This window comes from Copidosoma floridanum, unplaced genomic scaffold, assembly GCF_036245765.1.
Source record: "Copidosoma floridanum isolate Cflo_tuat_1 unplaced genomic scaffold, Cflo_Japanese_pri ptg000013l, whole genome shotgun sequence".
NCBI lineage: Eukaryota > Metazoa > Arthropoda > Insecta > Hymenoptera > Encyrtidae > Copidosoma > Copidosoma floridanum.
This window is the reverse complement of record NW_028321890.1, coordinates 26,252,796-26,276,690: the sequence shown is the minus strand read 5'-3', so window position 1 is coordinate 26,276,690 and position 23,895 is coordinate 26,252,796. Positions and strand designations below refer to the sequence as shown.

Here is a 23,895-nt window from a genome sequence, read left to right as displayed (position 1 = left end):
TGGAAAAGTTATTGTCATAAATAAATTTTTCTTGTATCAATCACAACACATTTCCCACTACACTCTCATCAACGATCGCACTCGACAACACATTCGATGGACCAAAGGCATTTACGATCACCACAAAGACCAAACATTGTCGCAAAAATGGACAACGTCCAACAGTTGGATAAATATTCAATTGTATACTCTCACTGCGATAAACGCAAAAAGAAATGTCACGCGCGCGAGGTCGACTCAAAGACTGCTAGCAAGCGAAGGAACTGGAAAACGCGTCGTAGCTTTTCCACCTAAAGTGAAAGCCTTTTTCCGCGTCGAGCGCAAAAAAAAAATACCGGGGAACAATAAATATTGGTCAAACTCGTCCTCGGTGACTTTTGTCGCCAGCGAAACACAACGATGGTGGTGGGGAGAAAAAAAAAGCCACGAAAAGCTTCCTCGCTCTTCGTTTCTCTCGCTCGATGGCCCGTTGGTAAAAAAGTGAAATTTTTTATGACACTTTCTACCCCTTGTAAAGTGCTCCCTCGTTTCTCCTGCATAGGCGCACTTTTCTTCCATCCTCCAAGCCTCCTTCCACGCATTCTAACATCATCTGTATTTCTCTAAAAACATACGAAGTACATTTACACGCCAACAAAGCGATCCCAAAGCAATGATCATGACCAGGAGCGATATTCCCACATGAATTTGGGGGGAAGCGAGGGTCACGTGCTTCAGGTGTATTCCTCACTTCGCGTATGAATTGAATTCTCGGTGCACGCGCCTCGTATACTGCGCGGTTTATTTAGCTGGCTCCTCGTGCACCTACATATACGGTGCGTAGGTATAACTTCTCGTGTGGCCTTTCAGCTTTCGGGAGAGCGTGCCTTTCATCGACCAGCGACGCTGACAATGTAAACTTGTCAGCCTGTGAAACAACGTCACGACCATGGCCAAACAAAATTTGAAGCCTTTGTATACGTCTCCTGCATCGTTTGGCCTGTTTTTTGTGCACAGTACACCCGCTTCCGAGCTAGCTGGTTGTGAAAGATACAATTTTGCATAATATCAACTCTCACCCACCCTCAGAGCCATTAGTCTCGCTTCTTTATTTGGCTCCCATGCAAAAACGTTTTCGTACCTCCGGCCACCCCCGATGGCACGTTTTGGCGACCGCGCCGTCAAACCTTATCGCCTCGCTCTCCATCTGGGATTTTCGCAGGCCGATCAATCTCCTCCCCGGCCAGCGACAAGATACGCATCTCCACGTGGGTCACTGCTCGCGCCCTCGAGGTCTTGCTTATTTATTAAATTGCCCGGACGGCGTGCGAATGTGCACCGCGTACGCAGAGCTCCTCTCGCAGCTGCTGGACGTTTCTCACTCTGTTTTTTTTGTCTTTTTTCGTAGCGGAGGAAATTTCTCATTCCAATATTGCGTTGATTCACGCGCCAGCAAATGTGAGAGCAGACGGGCTCTCTTCGTCGGATTTCCTCGATCCAACTGGGCAAAGTTATTGCTAAATGCCACGTGGACGTCGCGATACGAATGCTAAGAGCCGAGACCGGAGAGCGAAACGAGCCGGAGGACTTGCTTCCTTTTTTTTATATATTTTTTGTTCCCTGTTCAGTGGTTCTTGATTAGAGATGCGGCAGCGCGTGGTTGGATGTCTTTTGTTTGTACAAGCTCTTTTGGGAGAAAAAATCTATTCTGTCGAGCTGGCCGTGTTGCTCGTGAGTCATCGCTGTTTTTGGATTTGATGAAAGTTTTTTGGAGACAGTATCTCCCCGAAGAAAAACAAGTTTTTTAGATGACTCAAACATCATCGGAAAATATTTCTGAGGGAAGTTTTCTATCTTACCAATTATCATCTTCCTCTTTTTGTCTTGTAACAAAAACCGAAAAGCCCCGCAGGATCTCTAAAGACATCTAATCACAGTAAGGAAGTGTTTCTTCCGTTTTTTTTACCACAACGAGTGGTGATCCCAGCAACTGGTCCGAAATTTGGTATACTCGTTTTTCGTGTGGTTAGCATTCAGTCCGGATCGCGTGAACGAATAAAGCTCGTTCTCGCACTCGAGAAGAAAAATACTCTATTCGCAGACGTGTACGTCTCGATGCAGAAATGCGTCAGCATTGCTAAACGAAGACTGGTGTTTTATCTTCCGTAAATTCGTCGATCTCGAGGTTATATTATTTCGACGAGTGATTTATTCGTACAGGTTTGCCACGACACTGCGCGGAATGACAAATCATTTTTTGGTAGCGTGTACTACATCGTGATTCGTAAATTGTGAAATAAAAAAAAAAATATTTATTGCCTCACGTAGGCGTGATCCCAGCGATGAAAGAACCGAAATTTTTCCTAAAATTAATAATGGAATAACACATCGTCCCATTCGTGTACGTGACGAACGAGCCTCCATTGAATAACTTTCGATTCATTAGCAGAGGCGAGATTCATTAGGGAGAAGGAAAAAAAAATATATTTCCGAAACAAGCCCATCACAAAAAGGAACAGTAGCAGCGGCACCGACAGTGCCTTTCTTTCTTATTCATAGAAATCTATTGAGTCCCCCCGTCCCATCTTTCTCCCGGAGTACATAATATACGTTCCGCTGCTTTTCGCTCGGCAACACAGGCGCGCTTTTAGCGTTTCTCATCCCATCCTCCTTTTCGTTCCCCCAAATTAAATTATTCCTCCAGATTTCAAAAGCCACAGAAACGAGACAAGCGCACGAGCAGTCCGCGGAATGTTGATATAGCGCACACACTCGCACGCCCCGCGAAAAGTATTTTCGGCATTCTCGCGGCACGCACCGTATGTGTAATGTATACATCCCACGGTGCAAGAGATAATGTGCGTTTGTGTGTAGGGGGAATCCTTTTTTTTTTTTTTTCTCCTTCTTCCATTCCCGTGTGCGTTGAAGGCCGAGAGTCTTTGGCGGGAACATGGCGCAGAAGTAAAGGGTCTCGCCGAATAAATCCTGCCGGCTGCACCCCCAGACCGCTGTTCGGTACCCTCCTACACGACGTATAGCCACGGCCCCCTCATTTTTATTGTGTTCCTTTTTGGCTTTCTCTCTCCCCCCATGCTACGTCTGTCCTGAATCTCGAAACGTAGGTGTAGGTACAATACGCAACCCATGGCAGCAGGTCGATACACCGATACGCGATCAAAATGGCTCTTCGAAGGTGTGTTTTCGGGGCCAGTGGTTGTCTGTCCGTCCCTGTATTCACAGACGCTTATCGGGACCGAGAGTGGCCATTCCCACCAGAACGAGGGCTTACTACGAATTAGATGGGGTCCCCATCGATCGGACGCCGCTTCGCGTATGCGAAATTATTGTCATGACTTTTACGAGGCACTCTGTTTGTTTAATAATACGTTTTATCTCTTCCTGCCATCCTCCCTTCCCTCCTTCTGTTGTCTCATCTATGTTTTTTCCTCCTTTTTTTCGAGCTTCATCCGATATTTGGCACACGTAGCTGAATTGGCTCTACACACTGAACGACAGTCGGATGTACGCTTCGATGGGAACGGGTGGTTATTGGGTTGATGTTACTGAGCTACACTTACAAAATAACGAATGTCTCATAGCAGCTGTAAACGTCGAGCACCTGGGCTGGAGCAATTGTGCACTCGATGGCTTTTAGGTGACGATTCAATCGGAGTGTTGCAAAATATTTTTGAAAATCAATTCCAACGCAATTGTCAATTGACAATCCAAGGAACGGGTACTCGAGAGCAAACGACCGTAAACGAGGCCGTAAAATTAACCCAACGCTGAGCTTAAATCACTCCGTGCGTCGAGCCTTATCAGCGTAAATTTAATATGTTGCCGCTGCACTATAAATCAGCGTTCACCTCGCGAGATTTCGCAAAGTAATGGCCCGTAAGAATTACAGGAGATAGTGACAAGCATTCCAGGGCGGGCCCCAATTGTGTGTATGCGCTATACTCTTGCTAAACGCATTGAAATCGCGGAGGCAAGCTTTCAATCGCAGTACGGTCTCTATCTCCTGTCGGGGAGCAATTCTTTACGACTCGAGTAAACAAAGAGAGGGCTCGAGGTTGCAAGAGATCGGTCGTTCTTGTAATTCACGCGGTGGGTAAATTTGCCTCGAGATCTAATCCGAGTACGCATACATCGTTTGACAGAACGTGTGCTGAGGGGAATGTCAATCGAGCGTGTAACGTAGTATGGATATTCCAATGCGATCGAGATATCAGGCCTTTGAGATTATGCAAACGATACTCATTTGAATATCGTTGCAGAAGTAATCTTTAAAAAATTACTCTGTATGTTGTCTAAGTATAAAATGAAAATTTTTTCTTTTTTCATCTTTTGAAATGATCTTACTACATCTTTAAGCTAAACGTGAAATGTTAATGCTTTGTAATTTTACGGGTAGTTTTTTTGATATCAATAATTAAATTAATAAGGTAAATTTAGTTGATTTTATTGCTACAGCAACTTTCTGTTGTTTCTATTTAATAACAACAATATTTTTAATTTGTCAGCTTTCTTATCGGATTGTTCTTGTATTCGAAATTCTTAGAGCTTAATCAACTATAAACAGCAACTTATTTGTGTATGTATGTAAAATTGTATATTTTTACTACCTTTTCTTTTCGCTAACTTATATGTATGTACTAAATCAGATACGTCTCAACCTTCGTAAAGCTAACACCTGTTGTGTTTCTAGCAGATCAAAATAGTGTGGTGAGCAAGAAAAATCAAGATCATACGTGACAAATTTTTTGGACTGTTTTGAAATTTTGCTAATAAATTTTTATAAAATTTTCAAGTGACCAGTCACATGCTTTTAAAAGTCTTATCGAAATTTGAAACAATGTAATAGTTATTTGTTATCATATTTCATTGTATAATAAGCGTTTGAATGTACAGAAAAGCTAATGACACTGAAAAAAAAACCTGTTGCTTATCACAAAAAGTTTTAAAAATAATTTGTTCGAGTTTGTTAAAAAAGTTCAGATGGACAAGCCAAGGATTGGAATCAAGCATGCTTTTTCTATACTTTACAGAGACAAAAAGATTTCAATAAAAATAAAAAATGTACCTATTATAAAAAGAAAAAAGGTTAACGATTGTTAGATTTTTGAGACTATTTTAATTTTATTAAATAAAAAAATACAAAACAGAGTACAACATTCTTGTGATGCACGTTATCACAATCTTATCACTTGACGACTAAACACTTGTACCCTTAGACCTATGCTTCATGGTAATGCTCATTTTTTTGTCCAAAACATTGACATTTTAAGCAGTACAAGTCTCAACAATGTGTGTTTTATTTTGACGAATGTGTTTTGGAAAAAATATTTAAAGTATAACACTGACAGTGCAGGTAAGCTATGATATTTGATTCGGCAAAGAGACAAAAATGATCATCTTCATTACACTTCAATAACGGAATTCGTTGATTTTCCTTGTTTTTCCAATTTTTTTTCCGCATGTAAATTGGGTGTACTTGTTTGCGTGTGCCAGACATACACCTGTGCATAAAACATTATACTAGATTAAAGAATCTAACCGTTGAAAAAAATTTACATGTGAATTCTGAAAAAGTTCACAAACCATAGATTTTTTTTTAATACCATACATAAAGTTTTTTTTTTGTTATCACATTATATAACTTGATATGAGTCTTATTACTTCTTAGGTAGTATATAGAAACTCTCTACTGGTATAAACAGAAAATAAATCAGTTCAAGTGAAAGTCCTTACCTTCGTACAACCATTAGCCAAACCCTCTAATTCCTCCCTAGTTGTGACTTGCCGGAGAATATGGTTTTCATGAAGGCCATTTGGAGTCTTGTATGAGAACTCGGCATTCTTTTTCTCTAAAATTACCTGTAAGTTAATTGCAAAACCAGCCATATCAATGGGAAATGGCCTGTTTGTTGCCCATGCCGTTTTAAAACCTGTCACTTTTTTGGTAACTTTATCACATATAGGCCCTTCAACCATGAGACCGCCAACTAGACCAACTGGCCAGATACCAACTCTTTTTACTTTCTTTATCTGCAAATAAATTATTGTTACAAATTTGTATTAACAGTTAGCCACAAAGTGGCTCATTCTTTTGGAATTACTAATTGAATTTAAATAGTTAATCCTACCTCTTGGAATAGATGACGAGAGTACGTGTTATCATCATCCGCAAAGTAAATAACACCATTGTGTCTCTCGTTAAGATTAGCCCTGATCCACCTGAGAGCTACATTTCGTTGCTCAACTCCCCTTGGATGCTTCCACTTCGGCTCATTTTTGCTAGGTTTATGCTTTGATGGCGTAGGCGCATACAGATGAGTGTAATTAAGACCACTCTGAGCAAGAAAATTCGTCACCAGCGAAGTTTTATTCGGAGAGTCTTCTACTACGATCCAATGAAAATTAGGAGCAAGCAAAAATGTTTGAGATATTCTGGTGAGCTCAGCTTTCTGCAGAGGCCTCGCAAAGGTAGGTGTTATTGCATAAATGGTAGGGTAGTCACTTGAAACGTTTCCTATTTTTTTGTACTCTGAGGCACAAGAGCATGTTTCGGCACTGGGAGGCACATGCACATACAGTGGTTCATGTATGTTTTTAAGAGTAATCAAGTCTGCCCTTATCGCTTCCAGGGACTCTCTTGCCAAGCGGTATGATTCTTTTTGGGCCTCAAAATCTAAAAATAAAGATTTCAAATCATTTAAATGCATGAAAAGAGAATTTGAAATATTCTAACCTATTGTTGGAAGTTAAAGATGTGTATCTGTTTATTCACAAATATAGGTATATAACTGTACGTGATTGGATACAACTACGAGTACGTAATATGTTACAAATCTACATATAAACAAGTGTTGTACTTACTGTTGCAGCTCTGCCAGACGACAAAGAGTAAACCAAAGATAAGTATTATCCTGCTACGGCATATGAGATAGAGAGACCTGATGAAAAACTGCCAAATTTTGTAGATTATACAATGATAGTGATCGGATTCCATACTGAGAAGATTGACCTCATCACTAGCTTGGGCGACACTAAACATCATTTCAGTATTGCACACTCTAGTATTTATTGTTGCTGCTGCCACTGTACGATGACGAGCTCGTCAATGTTGACATGTCTACACGTGCTCTGTACGCACCATTCTCGCCGTAGGCTTAATTTACGTTGTGCTTATGAAGTAATCCACTGATGTACTAATAGAACTCAAGTAAGCTTTTTAATAGTGAGCACTAAAATTTTAAGGTTATTATTCGTATTATACAAATGCCGGCGGCATTGTTTGCATAACTTTAAGACTTGATGACATAAGCCCGCAGCCAAGTTAAAAAGTCAGAATAAGTGGCCGCGTACCAAAATCGAAATATTGAGTTTAAAAATTAATACTTTTAACACACGTGTAACTTAAACAAAGCACATGTAAAAAAATACTTGGCTGAATTCAACAAAAATCTATCCTTGCCATTATTTACAAAAAAAAAATGGAAAACTTTTTATGTATTAACTATGACTATTAGGAATAATCAATAATTGGTTATTAAATTGAATATGTTAAAAAATTGTCATTGGTTATTCTAACAAACTTTGCCATCGTTTGGTCATTAGTTGCTAGATGTTTTTCGTGGCAAGCTTTCTTGCTTCAACCAATATACTAAGCGTGCTTTTCGAGTTAATTTTTGTTTGCGTTATCTAAGTGTGATAAAATAAATTATAAATAGACTCTAAATTAGTACGACGAGTGCAACAACACTTCGAAATCGTATTAAAAGTTACTTGAAGAAGAAAAAATCCATACTAGGCAAACATTGGGGCAAATAAAAATTCATTTAAAAAATAGATTCACGGGAAAACACTCGTACGCCGTCTTCTGACAGTTACCAAAAAACAATCGCTTAAAAAGTGTTCATACTGGAAGAATACAAAAAACCAAAGGTCAATATTTTGGAGAATGCAGCGAATAAAATAGGCTACAACTTGTAGTGTAATTCATTGCACGCTCCAATTTATCTGGATGAAATATAGACACTCCTGCAAAGGCTCAGAGACAAGTTTGCGTGCGCGCTCGACAGGTCAACAGAAAAATACACACGCAAACCATCTCGAGGAGGCAAAAGCTGAATCTGTTACGCGCACAACAGGCAATCTCGTAACTTTAAGCGCTTAAACAATTATTTACATACGCAGGACAAAGAGCCGCTTATGTCTAGGCGTGACAAAAAGTTCGGGGCACGTTCATCTCTTTCTTTTTAGCTCGATGCCGAGCTGGAGAGCAAAACAGGCCCTTTGTGCGCGGGCATCAAAAGTATCGCTCGCAAAATGCACGACCGAAAAACTCACCACCACCAAGAGCAGAAAGTACGGAGGCTGTATGTATGGGGCACATCCTAGTGGCTCGCTCTTTTTTTCTCTTCAATGGTGTAGTTGTGTATTTTCCGGTCAAGGCCCCGGGGGAGCGACGCGAGAGGAGAGGAGAACGGCTGCCGTACAGCCCGGGGTGCCCCTTTCTCGGGGGAGGGGGGGGGGGCATTAATCTTCTCTCCCTTTCCCTCCTCCTCATTGGCCAGCTCCAGCTCCTTTTTGCCTCTCATGGCGAAACCAATAAGTAAAGACGCAGCCTCGCGTGGAGAAGAAGGAGGTGGTGGCGAAGGAGGGAAGAAGGACGAGGAAGCCAAAGGAGCTGAGGAGAGCAAGAATATACGTGTATATAGATATAGTAGGTATACCTGTGTATCAAGCTAAAGAAAGGAATGTACGCGTATGGGGCATGCGTTGTACTTGTATTTCAAACTTACATAGCCCCTACCGCGTCAATAATTTACAAAGTCTCGGTCGCGTAGTATGGGAAAGTATACGAGGAGGAAATTAAAGGAATTAAATCATTAATGCGAGAATTCAGCAATTCCTGTTTTTCTAGCAATTTAATGGTTTAGAGCTTTATCAATCGAGGTTGAATAAATAAAACAATGGGAATGCTTTCGAGTGAAAACGTTATTTTTATTTACACCTGACATTCACATGCATATTATACATATACAGAATAAAATACATGAGACAGTAACGATGTTCAGGTTTCGCGAAAAACACATTCGTATGAACAATGAATAAAGGGCCCCATGCAAATAATCTGTAATCACTGTCTCACCTGGGGAACAAACGAATGTACGATACATGCAGAAGACAAGTTTGTTCTATTTCTCCTCTCTCTTTCTCTCTAGGAGTGTGAAAGCGAGAAAGATGTTTCTCGAGCGCAGAAGAGTTGCCGTTCTTTGGTTTAATCCACGCGTGATGTACAATAATGGGCAACGGCTGGTTTATCGGTTGCCCGTTGGCCGACTCGCTCGTTTACTCATGCCACTACCACCGCCATTCTCGCGACTTATTAACATATTGTACGTTTGATCACGGGCGCAAAGAGAGAGGACCAGAAAAACGAGTACGCGCGCAACAAATAATTTTTCGTGATTTAATGTCTTCATACCGAGCTCTCGTGCTGCTGTGCATGATCGTAAGGTTTGATATGGCAGCGCCGTTTTGTTTATTGTCGTTCGCCATATAATGAGTCACGGTAAAGGAGAGCGTGAACGAAGTTTCCTTTGATCACATGGTCGTTCTTGAATCAACGCTTGAAAATTACCTTCAATTCGTAATATTATCTGTACAGTATAGACTTTGCAGCTACACACTGTCTCTGCAAGCTTTGCTCGGTAGAAGTCATTACAATTGTCGAAATCGACGAAGCCCAGAGCCCAGTTATTATCGATGGTTTAGCCGCGTCCTCGAGTATACTTGAGCCGTGATTAAGCTGTTGTATCTTCACACAGCCCGGAAAATTACACGCACGTACCGAGATAAACATCGATGTAAGCGCCTCGGAAAAACGGCGCTCGAGCCCAGCTAGACAAAACACATCAGCTCGTTTCCATGCTTTTACGCTTATTGGCCGTGCGAGGCTGTACCATCAGCGCGAAAGTGCACGCATGAGAGCCACTTTCGGATGCGCAGACAACAACATCAGCAACGGGGGCTGCTCTTTTCATGATTGCTCGCGGAAAGATACCACTACTGTACTGTTATTACGCTGTTGTAGAGCTCTCATCACTGTGGCGCGAGTACTCCGTGGCAGTGTGGACTCTCGAATGCGAAGCGCGTTAAATCTGCATGTACAACTGATGTGTGCACACAATACGAAGAAAAACGAACGGGCAAGCTTTTTGGCTAATGCCATCGAGTTCTGCATGCATGTATGTATGTGCATTGCAATCCTTACGCGTGTAAGCATTCGGTAAACACCGACATCTTTTTGTACTCTGCAGCTTCCATTACAACGTTTCTCCCGAAGACTATTTACTAGTATAACATCTTCCGAGAAACTTGTGAATGATTATCTGTACTGTGCTAATTGTCAATGTTGCATACAGGCATGCTAACTGACAATGTGGACTGGAACGTTTCCTTATACATAACAGTCGCTTGAACAATGCATTTAAGGAAATTTTCAATGCCCGAGAAAATTACTACGGAACTAGTGCCATTTTCCAGCGAAATAAAATTAATTTCGATTGTTAGGACCAATTAATCCAACGAAAAATCCATCGCTCTCATGTTCATACAGTCGTAAAGAAAAGCTTGTATCGGCAACAGCAGCAGTAGACCAATTCAACACACCCTTCCTCCACACTCGTTGCAAGCGGTAATAAAAAAAAAAAAAACATTCTCAATGAACGTAACGGCCGTATCAAAATTTTATTAGCGTAACGAAGCACCGGTATTCACGACTCTCGCGCTTCACGAATCGTTGCAAGGTGCACGCGCAATTCACGATCGGAACCACGTGACGATACTCCCTGTACCCCGTACAACCCGCACAGCAGAGAGCGTATGTATATATGTATATGTAATATATACACGTACGAAATGTAGACGTAACATTCGTGCAGATACATCGATATCCCGACAAGTTACGACGCGTCGTTCTCGTCAACGTTTATGTTCTGTTTACGTTATTGCATCGTCCACCCAATCGGTCGCACGCAAGCTATATCGCACCATCCGGTTATCCCTGTTGTATCCTCTCTCCCACCCTACTTTTTTTCTGCTCATTCTCACCCTGAACATACCATGTACGTATGGCTATTTTTTGCTCGTTGTTTATATCACTCCTCGGGACGCTTGCGTAAGAAGATATGGAACAGTTGATTTCGAGTTTCCGGGACAGTAGAGGGATTCCTACGCGCGAACATTAAATCAATGGAATTCTCTGTTCGGATGGTACAAAAGTAGAAATTACAACTCCAATACGAGCGGCAAAGCGCGTTATTCTATCTTCCATAAATGTCCGCATTTTTTTCACTTATCGCATTTTATTGTAACCACCAGCGCGCCTGCGCGTACTTTCATTTACATAGCATTCATGGGTAGTTAACTTTCGACACTTTGTTCTGCGGCCAGTGTTATTCGCACTGTGGAGTCCAACATGTCAGGTACTCGCAGCCAACCCAACAACAGTGGCAAAAAAAAAAGGAGAAATACAATGGTTGGACCGCAAAACAACGGAGCTGAGAGAGAGAGAGTGCAAGAAGGAAAAATGCGGGTCGGCAGCTTGCGGGCCTTCACGAGACTTTCATCGCTGACTCGCGCTCTCGGAGTCATAAATTCCGAAGAGGGAGGTCTCTTCTTTCCTTTCTCTGCATATGTGGTGCTTAGTCTTTGGCTACGTGTATGTATGTACCTGTAGTTACGTATACTGCAGTAAAATGCGCATTTAACACTGTAATTTCAGCGAGTATGAGCGAGCGCCCTCTCAAACACATATCCTCGCGGCTCGCTCTGTTGATGCTTTTTTTTCTTCCAGTCTCTACAGTATCTCGTTTTTTCTGTATTGCTGCCATTGTGCTCGTATGTTCGCGTCTGTTTTCGATCGCAAGGAACAAAAGGGGGTATTCTTTTGCAATGTCTGTTGATGGATACGGATTGGAGGTGGTAACGTCATCTGTGGGGTGCCGAAGTATTTTTTTATAGAGAAATAAAGAAAACATTTTCTTCCAAATTTTTTGTGTTTGCGGAGAAAGCTTCGTATCTATCCAACGTACCTATGGTTTTCTTGAAAACGTATTAAAAATGTGTATCATACAGTCTCAAATTATTTCAAGTAGGCATACTTAATTATTAATGCTTAAATATTATAATTTTGAAGCTCATACCAAAAACAAAACGCTTTAGTTAACACAATTCTATATTCCATACAATATTTCTTCAAGAATGGAAAGAGAAAGAATTGAAAAAAGAGTTAAAATTATGTAAATGTAATTAATATTAGAATATTAGAAATAATATTAGATTAAAGGAAAAAGCCTTTGCTATTCGACCTAGTATAGGAGTAGAAAATGATTTTAAAAAAAGAGAACAGGAGTAGCATTATTCGATTGATAGATTGATGGGCAGCTTCTTTTTTTTTAATTAGCAAAAAAAACGGAAAACTTACGCAAATTTTTGTGCACAAGCGGCGCGGCGGCGTACGGAGAAAGTTGATAGAAATAAAGTTTAAGATCATGGGAGATTATCAAAGAGTGATTAGAGAGAAAAAAAGCACCAAAAAATTCATTTTCTGTACGTTTTTATTTTGTTCGTGTATCATATAGATATAGCTTATGAGTATAATAATATAATAATAATAATAATAATAATAATAATAATAATAATAATAATAATAATTCTACATCAAGTTTCCAAAAAATGGATACATTTACATTCATTGTCACTGGGATTATTCTTCATTTTCAACTCTTAATTCATGTGCGCACCTATTCATTATCGTTGCCGCGGAGGCTTTGTAATACTACATGTCAATAGTCAATTAAACGTAAGACTTGTGTCACCTTTTTTCTTTTACATTTTTTTTGCTATTTTGAAACGCTATTAATGCATTGTAGGATAGCTATGCTCTCTAGCACTCGTATGTTTTGTTATATTGAACATTCAGTATCAATCAATATTACGTAGGTGTGGCTGGCTAATATTTCGCATGCACTCACACACGTTCAAGTACTTTAGAGTACTTTTGCTCGTTCACTACTTTTTTTTATTTACTACCGTTTTTATTCTCTCAACCTCGACTATCATTTGTATTTTTGTTCTCTTATATGCGTGTTTGCATATCATGTATTTAAGTATGATACGATTCACCGGGGGGGGGGGGCTGGAGTCGGGGCCATTTTTATTTATTATATTTATTTAGAGAATACGTAATATCAATATTTACATCGAGATATAAGTCAAAAATTTTTTCAAGTCAATCATCCGCTCACGTTCATACATAACATGGCTATTTAATTTATCATTTGTTTTTAGTTATGAATAATAGCAATGTAACTCGACAAAAGCTCAAAAATGTTATTGTTATTATTCCATAAGCGTTTAGATAATTAAAAAAAATCTTTAACAGAAACATATGCACGTAAAACATTATAACGCTTTACTTTGGTGCTTGTGATTGGTTTTTTTATATATTTCTTGTTTTATGTACATGTCGTTGTTTATCACAATATGTGTGCATTGTAAAAAATTGCTGAAGGTATTTGGAAAAATTTTTGGAGTTTGTTTTCAACTATTTTCAAGACTACGATTAATCGTATTTCATTATTAAGCAGTAGTAAATAATTTACTAAAAACGTTTCGTAAGACTTAAGGCTTTTAAAAAGCTAAAAATCTCAACAGATTCACAATAACATAAAAAAAATTTTAAACTAAAAAATTTCTTGCGATTAATGTTGACCGAAGATAAAAGAAAACAATTGCTTTCACACTATGGTTGCAATAAAACTTATGTCCTTTACGAAAAATGTATAGATAATGCACCTTTTGTAATAATGTAATTAATAATTTTTCAAACTAACTAAAAGATAAAAAACAATGCTCATAAAAATCACAACATGTAAATACTATCAAAATTTTTAATGCACTAGCTATTTAATTTAGCTGGATATTTTTTTTTGCTATTGTCGTACGTGCAATGATGTAATAAAAAAATCAATAGAGCTGTATCTTATACTTGCATCACTCACTTTGACGATTTTTTTACTCCTTCATTCTAATTGAACTACTCACTAATGTTTAAAATCGTATTCAAAGTCAGAAGTATCATAGTCACCTTACGCTACGTTTACTTTTAATTGTGTATTTATAAAAATTTTGTCGCTTCATTTTTTTGTTCACACTTTATCGATAATTTACGTTTTACGTTAACAAAAAACAAATATATGCCAAAAATACCAAGTAAAGTAAACAGTTCATAAATAATCACATTCACAAGGATAAAGAAAAACATATAACAAATTTTTAACGTAATTCATGCACTTCTTACTGCATGTGGATGACAAAGACTTCATAAGTGCGTCAAAAACACTATTAATTCTTGCACTTGAGTTAATAATTTTACAAGTTACTATTAAAAAACTAATGTTTTAATGTTACAGAGAAATTTGTAAAAAAATTACTACATAGAACTGATTGCAGGAATTTCCCTCTTCATCTGTTTAATGTATTATGATACTTTTATCCTCTTTTTCCTTTATTACTTCTGCTACGTAGAGTAATTCGTTTAATGAGAAGTGTGACGACATGATGAGCCGCAGATTTGGCAAGTCGGGCAATGTTGTACTACTTGGAAAAGCTCACAAAGGTACGTCTGGAAATGTTCGCGTAGCTTCGCCATACATATATTTAATTTTAATATTTAAAAATTTCATGGGAGAGCAAAGAAGATTTAAAATTAAGGTAATAAAACAAAATAAAGAATCAGTAACAATAACGTTCAAATTAAGTTCACATGTACAGAAAATTTTTCTAATTCATTTATACTTTTGTATTATCAATTCAAAACTAATCAAAGAGAAAACATTGATAAAATATTTTGTTGTGGCTGAAACTTTTAATCATGTATTTATGTAAATTTTTCAAGTAATTTGTTCGAGGATACTGAAAGCCACACCGTATGACTTGTTTTCAATTCACGATAAAGTATTTCATGCAACAATAGTAATTTCATTGAATAATTTAAACAATTTGAAAAAAACCATTTAGCAACTCATCAACATTCAAAAACAATACTTTAATTACAATACACTGCCAGAAGTGATTACCAAAAACATTTAAAAAATTTACTCGCCTTAGCCGAGACAAACTTAAAAAAAAAAAGATTTACTAATAAGTAATACACATTTCTTCTATAAATCTCGTAATTTTGATAACTCGTAAAGAGAAATACGAGTTGAATAATTTTGCATATCGTGCCCGGCAAAATAGCTCTTATAATGTAATATGTACAAATACAATTTAATTAGTATTAAATGTCTCGCAGATTCATGCTTCATTCAATGCCGTCAATTTCATCGTTTATTACGTATCAATTAATTACTGGACGTTATATTCGTGGCATTGTCATGTACTGCTTGGCTTCTGTGTAGTATGTCAGAGTATAATTACTAATTAATGACGTAACATCAAAACGTAACTAGCAATACAATAGGATCGAGTATTAATCGTAGGGGGGAAGGGGGTGATACATAATATCAATGTATACGTAAAGCGTTTTCTAGAAGTAGTTGTATCACTCATACAAGTCGATAGTGACTTTTTAATTGTGTATTACTGGCGAAAATTCTACCATTCGTTCCATCGAATATATGCCGTATACTTATGCCAAGGGGGAAGGTGGGATAAATGCGTGATCACACTTTTTTGACGCTTCTGCTCCTTATCTTTTTTCTATAAAATTAGTTTTTTTCTCCTTTTTTTCAGAGAAAAAAAACAAATGTCAAGTGATCTATACAGCAAACATACGATTTAAACACGGTATTACGTTACATGAATAAATTCGCGCAGAACGGAAACAGTTTCACACCTACTAAAAATCGCATCTTGCACTTACACAGTCACATAGTCGCTCACACTCACTCTACGCGTGTATATATGCATAGCTTGTGAAAATTAATTTTTAACTCGTTTTTTCTTTAAAACACCGGTATCTTCTTTTTTTGAAGTATTGCGTAGTACTTGGATACTAGTTATTATTATTTTTTTTTTATCAATCATTACACATTACCACACTATTACGATTATACGATACAAGTATATATTCGCCTATTGAGTTTACAGGTGAAGGTATATTATTTTTTTCTTTATCGCCTCTTACTTCGTGGACTTGTTTCCTAATTACGTACGATCGTTTATTTATAATTATTTTACTTCACTAGTCGATTAGCGGTTACTTATACACACCGGTCATTTATTTATTAATTATGTGTTGTCTTCGATAAGCTTAGTATAATTTTTACTCTACATTTTCATAGATAATATACGTTTCACCGGACGTTTGTGGCGGAGCTTTTTTCTGCGTCGAGCCGTGCCTGGTGTACGCTTACTTTTTTTTGCACTTCTGTCGCCTGCAGCAGTGAAATTTTCTGCTTTTTCCTACGAACTTATTTTTACGTACATTTATATATACGCATGAAAACTTTTTTTTTCAATACTAGATTTATACTTCACTGGGATAACTCTTTCAGTACATTAACTTTACTCACTTCCTCTTTGAGAAGTCACGAACAGCAATTTGAATCGAGCTAATGAGACATTTATTATTTTTGTGAAATTTCTTTTCGTTTATTGTCCTCATAAGTATATATTGAAAAGTTCATGTAATGATACAAAATAAAATCTTATCGCACGAAAACATTAGCTTTTGGCTTCGATAACTCGTCACTATTGATAAGTAAGTTATAATTTTATTAAATTTCTCTAAACTCGATTCAAATTATCATCCACATTTAAAGACTATTCATTATTGTTTAATATGTCTATGAATTACGTATTTTCGGTTATACTGGACAATAATTTGCATTCATGGATGTCTTAAAATTTTTTCTTTTTTAATTTTTATATTACTTTGACTCGAAGTTAGATCTAAAGGTTATAAATTTTTTATGTTGCCTGAACTATCGCGACCTTATCAGTTTTATCTTTAATCTTTTTCATACGAGTCCCAACTAATTATGTGATACCAACAACAGGCTTTGGATCTACTGGAGGTCTACCCTGACACCAAATTACGTATTTACTGTACTATGAGTTAATTACTCGTCCGGTATAGTTTCACCGTTTGCACATCTTGCAATTTTTTTCCTCATTTCGTTCCATCGTTTCAATAATTGATTTGTTTATGATGAAAGAGATGCCATCGACTTTTGTCTTTAGTGGGTTATTACGAACTTCTTTGCACTGCTAGTACAAGATAATACAATATTATAATCGAACAACAAAAAGCAATAATCATCTAATGGCTAATAATTTCGAAGACTGATGGACCAATAAAATCCATCGGCATTAAGTTTCAAAAGGGCTAAAACAACCGCAAGAGCAACAAATTTTCAAATTTTTTTTACTTTCGTTTCCTTCAAACAAAAACTCTAAACACTAATTACGTAACTTGAACACAATAAAGATTCTCGCAAATTTTTTCTTCCACGTAACATCATTTCGCAAAAAATCAACACGTATAACACGGAGGTGAAACACAGCGAAAACCAATAAAAAAAAAAAAAAAAAATGAAACAAAAAAAAATTTTTGTACACGTCATTCGTGACATAATCAGCGATCATTAATAGTAAGTCTTCTCTCCTCAATTTTCCTACGTAATTTATATTATTCACATTTTCTTCGTTAAAACCGGGTTTTGATTATCGATCACCATTCGAAAAATCACCGTAACTGAGTCCCGAGATCAATGGCACCAGGAACAGCGTCCATTTTTCTCGTTGTAAGCTAAGTTACAACACGCATCACTCGATCACAACAGCGTCCTACGTTTTACGGTTACCAATTTAACAACAGTCTTCTCGAGTAAAACGCTGGCTGCACCTATATTTAACGACCTCAAGAGCACGTGCATCGGCTCTCGTTGCTTACTATATTGACAATGGGTAGCATTAGCATATTCACAGTTTCCAATCGATTCAAGATTCGCCTAGATGCTGCGTGTCACCCGCGAAAAGTCCACACCGTACACTGAACTATAGGAGTCATAAATCTCTCGGTCTTCCGTGGGTGCAATGATTATCGTAGGACAGAGATGGCACGGTATTCGACATCCTAGGGATCCTGGTCAGTCTGCGAGTAGGTGTGTGGCAGCAGAAGGGACTGCTGGGGCGATTGGACCTGCTGCTGGGGCCTTGTGGTACCAGCAGCAGCAGTGACGTTGGCGGTAGCAGCGGCTACAGCATCAGTGGTGAGCTTGGCATGAGCGGCCTCTAGGTAAGTACGTAGTCGGGCGGCATCGGGACGAACCTGCTGGTGGGAGGAGACGAGGTGGCGGGCGAGGGCCGCCGCCTCGGCTGCCGAGTCGCGGTCCGTCCACGAGACCTAGGACAGGTAAAGGCGGCCCAACAGACTGTCCTATGTCGGCACCTTGCTCACCGCCTTGAGGAGGTCGCTCTGTGCCTTGTCCAGCCCTGCAACGCCCACGTGGTGCTGCTGGTGCTGTTGCTGGACGTGTTGCTGCTGTTGCTGCTGCTGAAGGGCATTCTGTTGTTCCTGCTGGATCTTGGCTTGCTTCTCGGCCTGCTGTTTCTTCATGAGGTCCTGCTCCTCGCGTTCGCGGCGCGCCTGCTCGTTTATCTCCTTGACGGCGCGTAACTCCTTTTTGAGCTTCATCCGCCGATTCTGGAACCATATCTTGATCTGGCGCTCCGTCAGGCAGAGCGCGTGTGCGATCTCGATCCGCCGTCGTCGCGTTAGGTAGTGGTTGAAGTGGAACTCCTTCTCGAGCTCGAGCGTCTGGAAGCGCGTGTACGTTTGCCGCCCCCGGCGCCTGGGACATCCGTTCGGACCTGCAAGGCCAATAATTACAACGATCAATAGCTTTTTGCGTTCTTCATCGGTTTTCTTTTCATTAATATTACTGTGTTAGTGTAAATTGTGTTTTTGTCATAGGGCACGAGGAATTAAAAGCTGATGCTTATTTTTGGGTACGGTGCAATGATTTCAAGCTCCAACAATTAAATTTACCGTCTGATAGTTTAATGCCCTTATACACACACCATAATATTATGATCATAGCTAATAACTCGAATAAAACCCTCAAAATTTTACCAGAAAACATACTCAGTTATGTGGTATTTCGAACTCATATCAAGAGGTGATTTAATAGCTTACATTATCAGACTATGAGATTTTAATGGACCAAATTCTGGGTTGTGAGGTAATATCAGCTGTAATTATAATATTAGGGTGTATTCAGAGGGTTTTGAAAGTGCAAGTTACTTTTGAAAGCGTACTGCAAGTTTCTGCGACAGTTGAAGTTTATGTAATCGAATTTTTATCAGTTTGAGGAAATTTTATGGTTGCTTTATTTAGAGTAGTAACATTTTGAATGTTAGTCATATGGGTTTATTAAGTTTAAAAAGCATATATGATTGTTGTATAAGATTTTTAACAAATTTATAGATAAAAATAAAAGGCAATTTTGACAGTGTATTTTAATTTAATGCATCAAAATACATAGAAATACACTCAATTGGTTCCTGTTTTTGATGTAATTGCAATAAACATTATTTGTTGCCACTATCGACTGATATCAAACCTTATAATTAGAGTAGGTCGCATAAGAGATACAGTAAAAAAGTTCAAGGTTGAGTTGGCCTAATCACAGCACATTTGTTGGTATATCATAAAGCTTTTCCATTACGATAGAAGGTTGTTGACTTATTTCAAAGTTACGTCAGTGTAAACTAGAATCGATTGTTAACAAGAACGTCGAAATCTGAAACTAAGCCCAGTTTTTTCGTTTCCGCTGCACTTTCTCCCGAGACAAAGGAGTACAGTTCTGTGCGATATCTCGACTAAAGGAGCAGGGGTTGCATCTTGCAGCTCGTCTTAGAAAAAAAAGAAAGTTTTCGAGAAACCTGCAGGAAAGAAAAATACCGTCACGCAGCTTCAACTTTTTTTTTTTTTTTTAGAAAACTATGACGAGAAAGGAAACCCTTTCCACCACCGAAATTCCTAGCTGAGGTTCTGACTTTCACCTAGAAGCGTAAAAAATAGACGACCAACACTAGTCAGAGTCATAAAAGCTAGGAAGCCCACCGAGGAGAACTTTTTTACGGTGTTTGGGTTCGCCTGAATGGTGATTATAGGAGTCTCGCATTATATACTACTCTTTGCCATTTCTGCACAGGTTAGTCTCCAAAGTCTTACCTGCGCATAAGAGAGCAAGGGAGAGAGAAGGGGCAGAGGTGCGCGTTACGCAGATGATGATTTCCGCATCCATAAATGTCAAAAAGTTGCCGACTGATATTTATGACTCGTCCCACATTTTCGTATCAAATGCTATGTAAGTAGTCAAGAAGTAAATTTTTTCAAGGATTTCTTTTCCGTATCACATAAATCATCTTATAATGACAATGAACTGGGAAAAATATTTCTGGAGTAATTTAAACAAATTTGGTACTTCTTTGATGATAAAAAAAAAAGTTGTACAACGAAAGTTTTGATTGTAATATTCATTCGTTTAAATTATATAATATTCAGTTGAGCAAAGTTTAATACCAAAATAATACATTATCTTTCCCTTCTAATATACTTATTATCATAAATATGGATTGAAAATTTCAACCAAAATACACTGAGTACATAATATTTGTTAAATTTTTCATAAAAAAATAAAAATCACAGTAATTATGTATCAATAAAAGTAGTCTCTAGTATAATTTTTTAATAGACCCCATAAAAAGATTGACGTTCTTCCCTTAGATCCTTTCCCCATAATGCGAGTGTACGACAAATAGTCATCCCTGAAAAAATAGAACATCGTAACTATACCACAGACGATACCTTTTTCTAAAAAAAAGTAAAAGAGAAAAAATAAACGATTATAAAATAGAGGAAAGTAGAAAAAAAAGAGTGAAAAGAGGGACATTTAAGCATCAGCTCGCCCTTCCCAGAGCCCAAAACCGAGAGGAAAATCTCGCGGAATGCTGGAAATTCCGATATTGAATTCAACATGGCCGTTTCGAAGCCTCGCCATCTAGCTAGCCACTACAGAGAGAGAGAGAGAGAGAGAGAGAGAGAGCTTCTCTTCATCGCACGTATACACACAATCGCATTTTCTCTCGCCCCCCCGATGCCACTTTCCTACTACTGCGTATGTACCACAGGGGCCGATTTCCCCACGAGCGTGTTTTTCCCTATATACGCGTGGCTGTATTCTTCCCCTCCAAGAGCAATGGGGACGTCAGTGAGAAAGTCACGTATGCGTGTACGTGCGTATACATTTCACCCCGGGGGTAGAAGTCGTGAAGGGTGAAGCAGCAGCGTTACCAAGGCAACCGAAAGGGAGGCCATTCCGTCCTGCTGACGGCGTTTCGCGCGAGCCTCTCCACGGCGAAACCTTCTCGACTCGACTGCTGCTGCTCTTCGCCCCTTTCCCTTTTCCCCTTGTTTGTCCGCGTACGCAAGCGCGCGTTGTTTCTTCCTCCTTTTTTGCCGGATTCTGCTGCCTCGGAACGATCTTCTTTATGAGAAAAAGGAGGGTGGCGCGCGTGCGCGAGCGGCTGTCCTGCGTAAGTATATCCGTGTAGCTCCCTCGTTCCCCTCTTTGTTTTGCATCGACTTGGAAGTACAAAAAGAGCCATTAAAAAAAAAAGGCATCCCTCAGGAATTAGCCCCGAGAGACTCTCGTTGCGCAAAGAAAGAAGAGAGAACGAAGGAGCGCCCTACCCCCCTCCCAGGAAATAAGGAAGTCTTGCACGGTGGCCCATTAAAAGATACGCGTGTACTGCTGTCCCCGTAATTTTCCTCGCCGAGATTAATTATGCAGCAAGTAAGCCGGCAAGCTGTGGAAGATGGCAGTGCAACATGTCATGAGCACATGTATATATTTGTATGTAACACCGTTAAATAAAAAGAGAGAGAGGGAGGTTCGCTCGATACACCCGGAATGCGGGCGAGTACAACACGGGCCCGAGCGGTCGATCGTAAAATTATAAGATGGCTTTTGATATTGCTTTTTTGAGAGTTTGGATGCTCCTCGTGCTTCTGCTGGCGCGTCACGTTTCGTTCTCCCTTTCGAATGCCGCACAGCCAGAGGGAGATTTGCCGAGTGCCCTCGGTGTTTATCGAGAGAAAAAGGTTGGCAAAGATTTATGGACTTATCGAAAAAAATCCGCAATAAAGCCTCCTCCTGTAATCGCGTTGGTTCATCCCAAGTAACCGAAGAAAATTATTTTACATCTATTTGGGGAGAAGGCAGCGGCGATAAGCAAAAGTTAATAACCCCCTGAATCGGTGTAACGAGCGATAAATCTAATTTTAACCGTGTAGAACAATCAATTTGGAAGAAAATTAAGGGAGACGCGAGCGCCATCCGCACACACGAAGAGCTTACCGCACGCGGTACTAGATACGTACAGCACGTCCGAAAAGCCTTTATCATGGCGCTTTGGCGCCACTGCCGCTGCTGCTAATTGCGGCCGTATATTAAGTTTACAAGCCTTTGGGTCTTTGCGGACTTGGAAGGGCTACATGTGTGTGCGGGTATAAATGGACGGTGCGATATTAGGGAAGTTTTGGCTGGCGCGTCAAGCGGTACACGCTCGCCCGTGTGTGCATGTCACAAATACATACCACGTACTTGACTCGCTAGAGCCCGAAACTCCCCGCTCAACCCCTTTGGATTCTTGGTCCGAGCTCTAAACTTTGGGGAGATGGCGGAGCTTGCGCGCCTTACCTAGTGAGTGGAAGAGGTGATAAATCCACGTCTGGACTGTTAATGTCGGTCATCAGCTTGGACTTCCTTAAGAACGTTTTTTTTTTTTTTTAGCTTTCAAATCATAAGAGAAAATAGCGATGACATTACTTTATTTTTTCTTGCTTAGAAATTCACAGCGCAAGGGGAGAATTTTGGGAATGTGAAATTTATTTATTTACATCAAAGTATATCGATTAAGTGTTCATTTTAAAACATTTAATCAATTTTTATTCACAACTGCTCCACAGAAATGCCTCATAATTTTTGCAGACCAAAAAAAGTAACTTTATACACGAATCTCTATTTAAGATACATTTCAAACCTATAATATAATGGTGGCCAAAGACATTTATTGCTTCGTTTATAATAATAAAAGCATGTACGAGGATTATTTTGGAGAGTCGATATTCAATCGAGTTTAAATTTGATACGTAGATTCGCTTTCATTTACAGACCCGATATGATATTACGTCAAAATAAAGAGCTGACTCAGATATCACCTTAAAAAAATAACAATTAATGTTTTGATGAAAACATACGAGGTCACTAGTCATACGAGGGAAATAGCAAAAAAAAAAAAAAAAAAAAAAAATAATCTGAGAGAAACTCCTACAAGAACAATTTATCAATTTTTATCAAAGTACGTAATTTCTCTCTGCACTGGACGTTGAATAAAAGAGCAATTTCACTCGCTGCAGTGCGGCATGGCTACGTGCAAGTGGCATTTAATGGAAGTGGACCGGACGATTCTCTCGCGCTCGCATACAGCCGATCGGCCTCTCCACGCGTACACACACACACACACACACACACAACACGAGAGCAGCATTGGCATCGCGGAGATATAACGAGATCCCACTCGTAAATCTCGCCGGGATGATTAAACGTCAAGCGCCTGCACTCGTGTGTGTGTGTGTGTGTGTATACCCTCTGTGCCGTGAACTCTCTCCGTCCGATTTTGGCGTCCATTCCGTCCCTCCTTCTTCGTTCGCCTCTTTTTTTTCCTCGCTCGTTTCGAGAATGTCTCCTACCCGACAGCGCCGAAAACAATAACCGCAATTTTAACGGCCACTTAAGGCCATTCATGCCGTTTACACTGACGTTT

At 39.3% G+C, this 23,895-nt stretch overlaps 2 protein-coding genes across 4 annotated transcripts in view; both read right to left on the bottom strand.

Annotated features, from left to right (window-relative positions):
- Positions 1–5,121: 5,121 nt before the first annotated feature.
- LOC106647366 (galactosylgalactosylxylosylprotein 3-beta-glucuronosyltransferase I) lies at positions 5,122–7,186 on the bottom strand. Its single transcript, XM_014363709.2, has 4 exons — positions 6,859–7,186; positions 6,126–6,670; positions 5,731–6,027; positions 5,122–5,498 (listed from the first exon to the last, which is right to left on the bottom strand). The coding sequence occupies exons 1-4, from the start codon at positions 7,037–7,039 to the stop codon at positions 5,400–5,402; spliced, it is 1,122 nt and encodes a 373-aa protein (XP_014219195.2). The 5' UTR covers positions 7,040–7,186; the 3' UTR covers positions 5,122–5,399.
- Positions 7,187–18,439: 11,253 nt separating this feature from the next.
- The window catches only part of LOC106647338 (uncharacterized), a 29,190-nt gene continuing 23,734 nt past the window's right edge, over positions 18,440–23,895 (bottom strand). For all 3 annotated transcript variants that reach the window (XM_089591339.1, XM_089591340.1, XM_089591341.1), the window contains one exon: positions 18,440–18,873. In XM_089591339.1, the coding sequence (XP_089447465.1) occupies positions 18,440–18,873 (434 nt within the window). The remainder of the gene's footprint in view (positions 18,874–23,895) is intronic.

What these genes read in the sequence shown, in the direction of transcription:
- LOC106647366 (XM_014363709.2), bottom strand. Translation starts at nt 7,039, where the DNA reads ATGATGTTTAGTGTCGCCCAAGCTAGTGATGAGGTCAATCTTCTCAGT. An exon ending in CTCGTCATCTATTCCAAGAG is followed by an intron (nt 6,028 to 6,125) that starts GTAGGATTAACT and finishes ATTTATTTGCAG; the next exon opens with ATAAAGAAAGTAAAAAGAGT. An exon ending in TGGCTAATGGTTGTACGAAG is followed by an intron (nt 5,499 to 5,730) that starts GTAAGGACTTTC and finishes TTTTATGCACAG; the next exon opens with GTGTATGTCTGGCACACGCA.